The sequence below is a fragment of the Papio anubis genome, chromosome 1, assembly GCF_008728515.1.
Source record: "Papio anubis isolate 15944 chromosome 1, Panubis1.0, whole genome shotgun sequence".
Classification (NCBI taxonomy): domain Eukaryota; kingdom Metazoa; phylum Chordata; class Mammalia; order Primates; family Cercopithecidae; genus Papio; species Papio anubis.
Window position 1 is genome coordinate 50,918,057 of NC_044976.1, and position 13,979 is coordinate 50,932,035.

A 13,979-nucleotide genomic window follows, 5' to 3' on the forward strand; every position below is an offset into this window, starting at 1 on the left:
GGAGTAAAGGATGACTCCAAGGTTAACTTGAAAGGAATATCCTTTTCGGTTAATTGAGCAACTGAAAGGATGCAGTGCAAATAATTAAGATGAAAAACCTAAGTGTAAAGCAAGTTTGAGGGGAGGATCAGGAATTCAGTTTAGACACATTAACTTTAAGACATCTATTAGACATCTAAGCAGAGACAGTAAATGGGCAGTTGGTTATACAATTATGGCAGTCAGGAGAGAGGTCTGGCTGGAGATTTGAATTTGAGAGTGATCATCATACAGATAGTACTTAAAATCCACAGGATTAGTTGGGATTACCAAGGGAATGTACATACACAAGAAAAAAGGGATCATGAACTATAGCACTTCAACTTTAAAAGATTACAGAGGAAAAAAGAAACCAGCAAAGGAAACTGAGAAGGAATAACCAGCCACGGGTCTGGTGTCCTGAAAGTCAAGTGAATAAAATTTTCAGAGACGGAAGTAATTAACTGGCAAATGTTGCTAATAAATCAAAAACGACAGAAACTGAGAAATGACCACGGATTTAGTGGTGTTGAAGTTACTGACATTGATGATACAAGTTTTGGCAAACTGATGGGGTGACATCAAAGCCTGATTAGTGTGAGTTAAGGGGAAACAGAGAAATCAAAAATAGTAAATACAGACATTTCTTAAGAAGTTTTACTGCAAAAGGGAGCAAAGGAATAGCTGGGAGGGGAAGTGCTGTCAGATTTTTCTTACAGTGGGAGAAATAAGAGCATGTTTGATTTTGTAGGGAATGAAAAATTGGTAATTTATGAGGGCATAATTGCTAGAGTGACATTCTGGAAAAGACAAGAAAGGATGAGACTGAATACACAAGTGAAGAAAATGACTTTAGATAAGAACATGGCAAGTTCCCAGCGAAGTAATAAGCCAGCACTGGCTGAGAGTATTAGTGGTTTGAGGAGAGAGTGTACAGTAGTCCACGAAAGTGGAAGAGTTGAATACAACAGGCAAGTACATCAGGAAACTACAAAAAATTCAGTATAGCTACAGCAATGATTTCAGAAATGTTCAGATTTCTGTCATAATGCCATCTGTTCACTTAGAAGACTACAAGCTTCTAGAGGACATAGTCCATGTACCTTTGGTTCTCTAGCACTCAAGATAATGGCCGGCACATAGTAAGTCCTTAATAAATGAATGCTGAATGATCAAATAAGCAGAGCTACCTTCTCTTAGAGCACAGGGGCTTTATTTCTCCACCCAATCTGGCATAAAATTCCCATATGCTGAAGTCTGGTCAGAGCCCAACTCTTAAAGGAAATTTTCCTTGTCTAGATGAAAAATGACAGATTTATCTTGACATAATTCAAACAATACAAGTTTTCCAAAACAAGGTATAAATTAATTAGAGAATCTTGGTACTGGAAAACTAAACCAGATCAACCCCTCACTTTACAGATGAGGAAAATGAGGCCAAGAGGCTTGCTCAAGGTCAATCTACAATTAAAATAGCTTCAATCGAAGGCATCACAAATTCTACAGATAGAAAAGCCAAAAAAAAACAAAAAACAAAAAGGCTTACTTTGCCATGTTTTTCCTTCATGGCATTACTTTGGTTGTCTGTTTCTGTCTTCTTGGTATCATCTTTTGGTTGGTCTGCCTTAGCTTTGTTTTCCTCAGCAATTGAGTTTTTCTCAGTTGCACTACTTGAATTACATTCCCACTTCACAAACTTCTCTTCTACTATGCCCTTCAGCTGAAAGTCATCCATTCTTTTTGGGTCAAAGCCTTCAATCTATATAAAAAGGCATTCCAAATTGGTAGTGGAAAAATTATTTAAAAAAAAAAAAAAGATGGACAAACAGACAAACCAGAATTCCAGCTTAAAATGTTTGAGCAGAGTTCTCTGCAAGAGCAAACTATATAAATACACAAACATATATATATATGCACATATGTATCACAAACTCATGCTTACCCAACTTCCAAGTAAGCAAGGAAGAAGAGGGGGTTTTCTCTGTTGTAGAAAAAACATCACCATTAAAGCAAAACAGTAAGAAGGGATTCCACCATCAGTTTGGGAGTCAATATAGCACAACTGCAAAATGAAGGGGAAAAAAGTACTACCATTTAGCTTTCTTAATTTTCATGATAAAAGTAGCTTGTTTTTTCCTACCCTAATCATTGTAAAAAGTTCAAATGACAATGAAAAATGTAAGAAATAACTTGAAATATCATCACTCTAAAATAATAACCATTAAAATGTTGGTGACCATTTTTTCATTCTTTTTTAAATGCATACAAAGACACATATTTTTGTTAAAAGGAATAATATTATGTGTAGTTATTTTACTGTGGACACATTTTAAAAATATTTTCTCCTTATCCTGCCTCTACTTCTACTTCAATTAACAACCTTCTATGTCTTCTTCTAGGCCTTTTTCTATACTCATATACAAATACACATACATTTCTATTTCCTATATAGGTATAGGGAGAAGTTTAAGTTTTTCAACATTATTTTACCAAAATAGTATATTATAGACATCTCTCTGTATATTACTCTTCTCCCTTAACAATACATCAAGAAAGTCCCTTTAAGTCAGTTAGCACGATCTAATACATTATTTTGTTTTTGAGACAGGGTCTCACTCTGTAGCCCAGGGTGGAGTGCAGTGGCATGATGACGACTCACTGCAGCCTCAACCTCCCAAGCTCAAGTGATCCTTCCATGTAGCTGGGACTACAGGCATGCACCACCATGCTCAGCTAATTTTTTTATTTTGTAGACAAATTTTTTTATTTTGTAGACTATTTGTAGACAAATTTTATTTATGTTGCCCAGGCTGGTCTCGAACCCTTGGGCTCAAATGATCTCCCCGCTCAGCCTCCCAAAGTGCTGGGTATTTATAGGCATGAGCCACCATGCCCAGCAAACACATTCTTTTAAATGCTTAAATTATAGTCTATGATATGGATGGTTACACAATAGTTCCCCCATTCAAGAACATTCACATTTTGCTCCCAGTTTTTGCCACTTCAAATAATGCTGTAATGTTCTTCCTTATACATAGGGTTTCCTAAGTATTGGTGCTTATTTCTATGAGCTGTATTCCCATGAATGTTTGTTAAATTAAAAGATTAGTGATACATTTTAATCCTAAAATACATTGTTAAGAATTGTTTTTCCAAAATCACTACAAAAATTTGTATTTTCCACCAGGAACCTAGGTGTGTTCAACTCTACGAACACTACGTATTATCTAGTGCATACACCCCTTCAAACACTAAGTATTATCACTTAAAAACTAATTTTCAATAATTTTCAATGGGATGAGAGAAGTGTAATATCTGATAGTTACTTTAATTTGCATGTCCTTGACCTTAAAGAGATTATGAAATTTGTACATGTTTACTAACCATTTGAGATTTACTCTTTTCTAAATTGCCCATTAAATATTTTGCCAGTTTTTCTATTTTCATGCAATACATCAATTTATAAGAGTTTTAATTATGGATAATAACCTTTATGTCTGATATATGCATTTGAAAGATGTTATTTTTTTCCCAATCTACTATTTTTCTTTTGATACTATTTATGATATATTTTACCATGTAACATTTTTTAATTTTTGCTATGCTTTAGTTTAAATATGCTTATTTCAGACACTCAGCCCTCCATATCAATGGGTTCTGCATCTACAGATTCAATCGACTACAGACTGAAAATATTTTTTAGGCTGGGCATACCGGCTCATGCATATCATCCCAGCACTTTGGGAGGCAGAGCAGGTGGATCACTTAAGTTCAGGTGTTCCGTGTTCCAGACCAGCCTGGCCAACATAGTGAAACCCTGTCTCTACAAAAAATACAAAAATTAGCCAGGCACAGTGGCAGGCACCTGTAATCTCAGCTACTCAGGAGGCTGAGACAGGAGAATCACTTGAACCCGGGAGGTGGAGGTTGCAGTGAGCTGAGACTGCACCACTACACTCCAGCCTGGGCGAGACCCCATCAAAAAATTTATATATACATTTTTTTCATTAAGTAAAACTAATTAATTAATTATTGCCAGGTGTGGTGATGGACACATATCACCTGCAGTTGATGTAGTCCCAGCTAGCTACTTAAGAGGCAGAGGCAGAAGGATTGCTTGAGTCTAGGAGTTTGAGTCCAGCCCAGACAATATAGCAAGACCTTTGTCTCTAAAAATATATATAATTGAAAAATTTGTTAAAGGCCAGGTGCAAAGGCATTGTCTCTTGAAAAAACACAAAACAAAACAAAAATATGCTAGGCACGGTGGCACAAACCAGTGGTCCTAGTTACTCAGGAAGCTGAGGTGGGAGGATCCCTTGAGCCCAGGAATTCAAGGTTACAGTGAGCTATGATGGCACCACTGCACTCCGGCCTGGGCAACAGAGTGAGACTCTGTCTCTCAAAAAAATTAAAATTTTAAATTTTAAAAACTAAAAATAGCAATATAATTAAAAATAACAATATAATAAAAAATACAGTATAACAACTATTTACAGAGCATTTATACTGTATTAGATATTATAAGTAATCTAGTGATGATTTAAGGTATGTTGGAGTCTATGTGAAGGTTAGATACAAATAACACACAATTTGTATAAGGGACTTGAGCATCCTCAAATTCTGGTATCCTTGGGAGTCTTGGAACCAAACCCCCCAACACTGGATACTGAGGACAACTATACACCTTCTAGGTATCCTATCATAGTAAAAAGAGCTCCCCATCCCACTGTTTACATACACATACTCCTACATTTTTCTTCTAAAATTTTAAATTTTAAGTAAAATTTATTTTTGCATTTAGCATGCTGAGTCCAACACTATTTTCTTCTAGTGAGATACACTTGTGAAAGCACTATTTAATAAAATCTATACACTAGATTATCTGAGCATTCTATTCTGTCCCACAGATCTATTTTTCTATTTCTATGCCAATGGCATACTTCTGATTAAAGCAGTTTTACAGCCACTCTAGCCTTCCTTTTTGCTCCTCCTGAGTTCATCCCCACCTTGGAAGCTTTGGATTAACTGTCCCTTGGAGAGTTTTCCATTAGATTTTCACGTAGCTAGCTATTACCCGTCTGAGCTTAAATATCATTTCTTCACAGTCTTTTCCTGACAATTCAGAGTAATGTCATTCATTCTATCATTTCATTTTTGTAGCACTAAGCTCTAGCAGATATTACCATTTATATATTTCTTTACTGTCTGACTCTTCCAGAAGTATATGAGCACCATGAAAGCAGGACTCTGTATGTCCTGTTACGTGTTCCCAGCCTCTAGAACAGTGTCTGACACACAGAAGGCATTTAATGAATGTTTGCTGAATGGATGGATTTGTTCAGATTTTGCTTTCATCTTTCAATAATATAATGTCTTCTTATATCTTTCTTATTAAATCTCTTCCTTAGTGTTTTATAATTTATGTTGCTGTCATGAAAGTACATATTTTTCCCCATTTCCATTCTAACAGGTTATTTTTATGGCAGAGAATGGCCATTGACTTTTGTATATTTATTTTATACTTAGTCTTAATCCTCATAGTTTTTTACTAGGATTTTCTAGGCATACAATCATATCATTAGCACAAAGAGATAATTTTATCATTTTTCCAATATTTACATTCAATTATTTCATTTTCTTATTGCATTTCCTAAAAATCCCAAAACAATGTACAACATTAATGGTGAACTTCTCTGCAATATTCTTCATCCTAACATATATGGCTTAAATGATGTTTCTTATTGTTTTGGCTTTGTTTTTTGTGTGTGTTTTTAATAAACGGTTTTCATCATAAACTTCCATTTCTAGTTGATTTAAAAGTTTCTGTTAGGGGGAACATGCCCTTTCAGCATCTAGGATTTTTTTTCTCCTTCATGTGTTAATATAATAAATTATGTGAATAGACTTCCTGATATTAAACCATTCTTATAATCTTGAAGTAAATCATGCATGATCATGGCATATTAACCTTTGATACATGGATGTATTTCATTTGCTTACATTTCATTAGATTGTAGCATCTATATACGATTGGTCTATACTGGATTGGTTGGATTCATTTTTAAATCATTGTTTTCTTCTCTAGACAATGAAGATTTAGGTAATAATAATATAGAGTAATTATACTGTAGTATAATATCTTGGTACATTTAAGATTACAACTCAAAATAAAAGACAACTAAAAACACTTGTCAAAAAGAGTTTGAAACATTCCACTAGAACAAACTCTCACTTATCCAAAATATTAAGACAAGGGTAAACTGCCTAATGAATAACTCGACTTAACCAAAAATTCCTTTGCAATGATAAAGAACTGTCAATATATTCTGCTAACATCACCAGACATCTCACAGATGAACAAGATTGAGGCAGTTTAAGAGACAGCTCTTAAAACCCAGATATCTCTTTCAGATGTCAAATAGTGCTAAAATGCAATTCTTATATTAACCACAAAGAGTGGCTCTAAGTCAGGTAACTTGACTAATAATGTACTGATGATAAGGCTAAAGAGTTCTGCTGCCTGGAGTTAAGAAGCTTTATTTAGAAAACTATTTCCTATTACCAAAATGCAAAGACTATAACTACTTAAGAGACAGCCAGAGAATAATCAACTGCAATCTCATATCATAGTTAAAAGAATAAATTATATACTAGAATTGTTGTGAACCCCCAAATCATGGGAAAATGCATGCTTAACTAGATAATGTACAATATGGCTTAAAACTTCAGGAAAAACGAAGCTATTTTAAAAATCTTTAGAAGAAAAATATACTAGTAATTATTTCTAAGTTTCTTAAGAAAATGAATACCATGAAAAATCTTTCTTTGCAACTAACACAAATGACAAAAATGAGACATGTTATTCTGTTGCAAACAGAAAAGAACTACTGTACAACCAGTTTTGTAATACATGTTTCAGTGTCCATCGACTGGCATATTTAGAATCTATATGGATGAAGTACTAAAACACCATGAGCAACCTTTTCCAAGAGTCACTTTAGGAAATAATATTTATAGGCCACATTTTTTTCCAAAATAAAAAGAACATATTTGATATCATTTATAATCTTCTAATACAGACTACTTATTTTACTGAATAGAACAATGTCTGGGAGAAAACTGACATGACTTTATGACCGCAAAAAAAATTAGGGCATAATTTAAAAGTACCAACAAAGAAGTGTATTCCATCATCCTTTATATTTCTGTAGAATTTTAGAGCCTGAAGTATATTCTCATGAATTATCTAATAGCATTACCAAAATATTCTCTCCAGGTGAAAAAAAACTGAAGCTCAGATAGGTAAAGTACCTTGCTCGAAGACTTAGCAAAGCCTTGGGTGCTGTGGCTCACACCTGTAATCCCAGCACTTTGGGAGGCCAGGGTGGGAGGATCGTCTGAGCCCTGGAGTTGAAGACCAGCCTAGGCAACAAAATGAGACCCCACCTCTACAAAAAAAATAAAAAAATTAGCCAGGCATGGTGGTACACGCCTGTGGTCCCAGCTACTCAGGAAGCCTGTCGCAGGAGCATCGTTTGAGCCTGGGAGGTTGAGGCTACCGTGAGCCGTGATTGCTCACTGCAGCACTAGGTAACAGAGACCCCATCTCAAAAACAAAAAAACTTAGGGAAAAAAAAAAAAAAAACTAGACCTGGAATTGGTTTACTCCATTTCATAGCACTGATTTCCTATAGTATGCTAGGCATAGAGTGTAAGATACATGAGAGGAAGTAGTCACCCTCCCTCAACCTATTTTACTGCCTCCACTCACTTCCATGGGTTAAAAATCTTTCTGGCCAGGCACAGAGCCTCACACCCGTAATTCCAGCACCTGGGAGGGCAAGGTGGGAGGACCACTTGAGCCCAGAAGTTCGAGGCCAGCATGGGCAACATCATGAGACCCCACCTTTATTTCAAACAAACAAACGAACAAACTCCTTTCTGAAGAAGCTAGGTCATTTATTCAACAAACATTTACTGAGTGCCTACTATGTGCTGACACAGTAAGATAAGTGGAAGTGGGGATCAGCCGTGAATATATAAAACATTAATCACCCCCCGCCAAAGAGTTTACAGTTTCACAGAACAGACTGCAACAAATTTATGTATGGCAGGTGGTAATTAATGTGAGCATAAACTTGAAAAAAGTAAGAGTGAAGCACTCTAAATACCTAAGGTAAGAACATTCTAGAGGAGGGAAACAGCAAATACAAACGCCTTGCTTTGTATACAGAAGCCCCAACCTTAGGCTTTCTGACTGTTCTACACCCAGCCAGCTGGTGCTGCCCCAAGCATGGGGGCAATTCTCTAAACAGAGTCCAGACAAAAAATTCCAGAGACTTCTCTATTTTTGCTATGAAGTTACCACTCTAACACCATCCCCTTAATCGGTTTTCTTTGTATACGACTGAGAATTTACTTATCACCAGTCTAACAAGTGATGAATACTCTATAGATAGGGCAGGAATACACAAACAAAAAGCTAGAGTCTCTCTCTCTAGTCATTTGGACTGATATTGATAATTAACCACTCCTCTCTATCCCCACACCAAAGAAATAAACACAGGTCAACCACAGCCTTTAGATATACAGATTAATTCTAATTTAGGAAACTTAAATAACGAATGCTCAGCAGTTGCCCAATCAGAAATTGGTACATGTTATCAATGATTTAGAGGAAAGAGAATAGCATTCTTAGAGACTGGGGAAAAAAATACGCCAACAAAAGAATCTTAACATATATAGATGTTAAAACCTTACAAGTTTAACTTACGGTAAGAGTGAAAACTTGAGCCTCATATGCTGATATGAAAGAGAACATTTCTATAGTACATAAAAGGAGAATAAAGCACGACAATTAAAAATTCTAAAATATATCAATAAGTGTATGTGTCTATAAAAATTTATTTTTTATGTCCATAAATTACAACCTGCCACACCACTTTCTGTCAAGCACAGGAAACTACTCTCTCCCACATGCTATGATTGATGTTACATGCTACAAGAAAAGGCCTAATTTTGAAGATTAAACACATTTCCTTCTAAAAATATAAATAAGTAGTTTTCCTTTCTTTCACTTACCTTAGCCCAGTAGCGAAAGGCTAACACCAAGGGAATAAAGACAGGTTCTATTTTGCCAAGGGCAGTAAGTAAATCAGTAGTGAGACATGCCATATCATTTCCCGCACTCACTCTACAAAGTAAACCACTGTGAATGAGAAAGAAACAAATTTCATTGTATTAATACCCTTAAAAGCAGAATACTTCAAATCCTATGGCTACTCTTTCTAGTTATCATATTGTAATATAGTACCTTAGAGCTAACTGAAAACTACGTCATTCCATTACTAGAGTTCCATACGAATTAAAGAAAGATGTTTTTAACATTCATTTGTACTTCAGAAATTAATTTCAACCAAACTTAGTATTTAAGTTAATGAGAAATTAATTTCAAAAGCAGCATTATGAATTACCAAAACTGATATACATGAGAGACAGGGCACTGATCTCTTCATTGTCAAATAGTGCAAGGTTATTTCCTAGTTCATTCCTCTTGCTTTGTACATGATAATAGCAAAAAATGAATACTTAACTGACTGGCTATACTTCTTGACTCTAATTTTTCCTATCCAAGCTTTCACAACTGTATTAATATGTTATTTTCAGAGTAAAGATTAGACAGGATTTGCAGATTAACCCACAAGTTATGCTTCTGTATAAGTGAAAATAGCAGCTACCTTAAATGGGGTGACAGAAGTGTAATGAAGACATTTTGAAAGCAGGGAGAATAAATCTCAGGTGAACACACAGGCAATTTAACACAATGTGGCAGAAAAAACACTAAAAGTCACTTTGCCTCCATTTTCCAATTATAGTTTTCCCCTAAATGATGTGAACCTGGACAAACTGATAAACCACTGATAACCACTCCAAGTCTCATTTTTCTAGTTTAGAAAGTAAAAAATCTGAACTAGATCACCATAGATTCATCTAGCTTTGAATAAGAAAATACTTTGATCTTAAAATATAATACAATAATCAATAAAAGAATATCATTTCTGTATTGTTTCCATGTCTCCCATACTACTTTCAAACAGGATTTAGTTTTTGCTTTCAAAGGCACTTTGCTCTCTTAGACTTATAGACGTCTAACTAGAAAGGCACGATCAGTCTTCAATTTAGAACTGATCTTGAGTTTATTCAATTTAAACCAACTCATTCAATTTAAGTGAACTAAAAACTTAAATTCTAATAGATTGTGAGATCCTTGAGAAGACAGGCTTTTTTTTCCTTTTTTTTTGAGACAGGGTCTCGCTCTGTCACCCAGGCTGGAGTGCAGTGGCACAATCATGGCTCACTGCAGCCTCAACCTCCCAGGCTCAGGCCATCCTCCCACCTCGGCCTCCAGAGTAGCTGGGCACACACACCCACCACGCCCAGCTGATTTTTTTATTTTTTGTGGAGACAAGGTCTCACTATGCTGCCCAGGCTAGTCTTGAATTCCTTGGCTCAAGTGACTCTAGAGAGGCTCTTATTTATGTCTGTATCCCTAGAGCAAAGTAGTACCTACATACAAGTAAATGCAATACTCTTGGGTGAGTGAATGACTTGAAAAAAAAAAATTAAAGTTTTGCCTAGAGTATTTTATTTTCAACTGTCTGGTGTTCTACATATTTCTTGTTCACATGCATTTGGTAAGCTTGCTATTTTTAATGAATAGAAACTAGCTTAGTCATATTTATCCAAGGAGAAATCTAAAGCAAAAACTTTCTCTCTTAGACATCATTCACTACAAATTTGGTTGTTGGGGTTTCTTTTTTTAAATATTTTCTCTTCGTTGTTACCAACCTTTTTCGATCTCTGCACACCACAACAGGAACTTTAGCGTGAAAATCAGATTCCACATCTACATATAATACTAATAAGGAAAAAAAAGTAAGGTAATGTCAACATCTCTAAAATATGTACTCTACGGTAAATATTAAGTAACAGTTTCCTTCTGAAAATCATCCTCATTGCTTCTGTGGGATAATCCACTCTTCTCATGAGCACCAACTCAACAGAATCTCTTACCTCTCTTGATGTCATTCGTTGTATATCACAAACCACAGGTACAGTCCCAAATACTGTCCGAAAATTATAATCACCTTAAGAAAGGTCTTAACATCCCTAAAAGTTTTAATATTTCCAAGTAAGTAGATAATCTAGTCAAAGTTGTTAAACCTTAATAGATATAGCAAAGAGAAGACATCCCTTACTCCTGAGAGCTAGTTCCACAAGAGCCAAGAAAGGAGGACCTATCATGCTTTGACAGTTTAGTTCTTTTAAATTACCAATATAATTGCAACCTAACTCTGCTGCCCACATTTCCCATTAGCATATAAAGAGTTTGCCTAATCAAAGTTGCTAAGGAAGGACTAACTGGATGAAGCACATTTCTACCCTGCAATCTTTCTCTGTACCTCCAAGGGTAAGCCCCATGCCATAAATGTCTAATCTAAATAAAAACATAGATTGGCCAGGCATGGTGGCTCACACCTGTAATCCCAGCACTTTGGGAGGCCGAGATGGGTAGATCACGAGGTCAGGAGTTCAAGACCAGCCTGGCCAAGTGAGTGAAACCTGGTCTCTACTAAAAATACAAAAATTAGCTGGGTGTGGTGGCACGTGCCTGTAATCTCAGCTACTTGGGGTGCTGAGGCACAGAATTGCTTGAACCTGGGAGGCAGAGGTTGCAGTGAGCTAAGATCGCGCCTCTGCATTCCAGCCTGGGCAACAGAGTGAGAATCTGTCTCAAAATAAACAAAACAAAAATAACAACAACAAAAAAACCCAGAAAGATTACCACCGCTTGTAATTCAAAGAAAATTTCTCAATAGTACTTGTTGTAACGATTAGTCAAAAAACATGTGCTGAAGACCTATATGTCAGAAATTTCATTATGCGGTATGAATATGACAATGAGTAAGGCAAAAAAAAGGTCAGTAAGGGGTTTGGAATACAAATATATAAACAAATAAATCCTGTAGGTGACCTGTAGAAGATACAATAAGAACATAAAGGAAGAAATAATCAATTTTACAATCAGACTGAGTTTTATAAGCCTATTTTGTATGGCTTAAGATGATCTACTTACATATTTTGGATGGAAAAGGCATATACTAAATATTTGTGCTAGGACGATATACCTAAGAGGTAAATGCTATGTCTACCTCTTATCTGTAGTAAACTTTAAAGTTTTTGAGCAATTAGAAACAAGTATTTAAGAAAGAAAACTGTATTAAAATACCTTTATAGGATAAACTGTACCAAACTCATCCCTAGAAAACTACTTTCCTAAGACAATGGCCAACAGGAAACTGATAAATTAGAGCTGATTGTGTAGACAGAAAAAAGAAATTTAGAATTCACATTAAAGTCAATGAGAGAGTATGGCTTTTAAAAAAGCTCTCTCTTCTAACCCAAGTTGCAAGTACTTTTGCCAGATACTTTTGATTCATATAATTTAGGGTAATAATAAAATTCACAACAGCAAAAATGTAGTAAGAAGTTATTGTATATCCCGCGCTTTCCTAAACTATAGTTTAGCCTATCTCATTCTTACAACAACTTTCTCATCAAAAAGATACAATATAATATTGCCATTTTACAGACGGGAAAGCTAAAGTATTAACACAAATAATTTGTCAAAGGACACACAAACAATAAGAGGCAGAACTAAAATCTGAGCCCAGAAAGTCTAGCTCCAGATTCCAAGCTTAATCTTAAGCATTTACTTTATAACAAGAAAAACAGTAAGTAAAAACCAAGAAAATCTTGTAGATTGTAATATAGGACCTGGAGCCTGGTTTGAGAATCTTGTCATTTTTAAAAATTTTTTACCTATACGAATGATGTGTTTACAAAGGCAATCCAGACAGACAAAGCACACACGAAAAACTCAACTAGGTATGATTCAATTGATGCAATATAAATGATTAAATTAATACAGATGCTTTAGGTGGCAAAAAACATATTTACTCAATGCATGCATATATTTTTATTCCAACTCTCTCCCTAATCTTCTTTCAGTAATGATCTCATAATGATTATAGGTTTCCTGTCTTCTTTTACATAAGAAATGCCCATAATATTCAAAGCAAATATTTTTTAATTACCCAAAAGGCAGTATTTTTTACATATGAAGGTTTTTTTTTTGTTTTTCTCCAGACGGAGTTTCACTTTTTTCACCCAGGCTGGAGTGTAGTGGCACAATCTCAGCTCACCGCAACCTCTGCATCCCAGGTTCAAGCAATTCTCCTGCCTCAGTCTCCCGAGGAGCTGGGACTACAGGTACATGCCACCATGACTGACTAATTTTGTGTTTTCAGTAGAGACGGGGTTTCACCATGTTGGTCAGGCTGGTCTCGAAATCCTGACCTCAGGTGATCCATCCACCTCAGCCTCCCAAAGTGCTGGCATTACAGGTGTGAGCCACTGTGCCCAGCCTACGTATCAATTTTAATATGGCATTTTTTTTTACCTAAGTTACAGTTAAATTATATTTTCTAGTATACTTATAAACAAGTGTGTGTGTGTGTGTGTATCTCCATTTGTAATACAATGACTCAACTATGCCAGCAGTTTAGTTTTAACTTGGTTAGCCATATATAAATAACACATGTAACTTTAGAAAGACAAATTAAAAAAAAAAAGAGGAAAAGAAACTCACCATTTTTCTTTAAAATCCCAAGTACTTTTATCAGAAGATCTGGATGATTCATCTAAAAAAGTTTCAAAATAAATCAATATACTAATTTCAAAGTTCAGACAGAAGAACATTAAAGAGAACTCAATTTCATTAAAGAAAAACATTTAAATATAATCATGCTCTGTGTTTTAAATAATGAAAACAAAACAGTGGTTTTTTGTTTTGTTTTGTGAGATGAGGTTTCCCTGTATTGCCCAGGCTACAGCAT

The 13,979-nt window shown here is 35.4% G+C and overlaps 1 protein-coding gene across 13 annotated transcripts in view; it reads right to left on the reverse strand.

Moving 5' to 3' along the window:
- The window catches only part of TUT4 (terminal uridylyl transferase 4), a 215,133-nt gene that overhangs the window by 55,433 nt on the left and 145,721 nt on the right, over window positions 1-13,979 (reverse strand). For 10 of the 13 annotated variants that reach the window (XM_031668776.1, XM_031668769.1, XM_031668792.1 and 7 more), the window contains 5 exons: window positions 13,733-13,784; window positions 10,870-10,939; window positions 9,103-9,229; window positions 1,961-2,080; window positions 1,565-1,777 (listed from right to left, as the gene is read on the reverse strand). In XM_031668776.1, the coding sequence (XP_031524636.1) occupies window positions 1,565-1,777; window positions 1,961-2,080; window positions 9,103-9,229; window positions 10,870-10,939; window positions 13,733-13,784 (582 nt within the window). The remainder of the gene's footprint in view (window positions 1-1,564; window positions 1,778-1,960; window positions 2,081-9,102; window positions 9,230-10,869; window positions 10,940-13,732; window positions 13,785-13,979) is intronic. The other 3 variants (XM_031668789.1, XM_031668797.1, XM_031668794.1) reach the window with 3 other exon arrangements.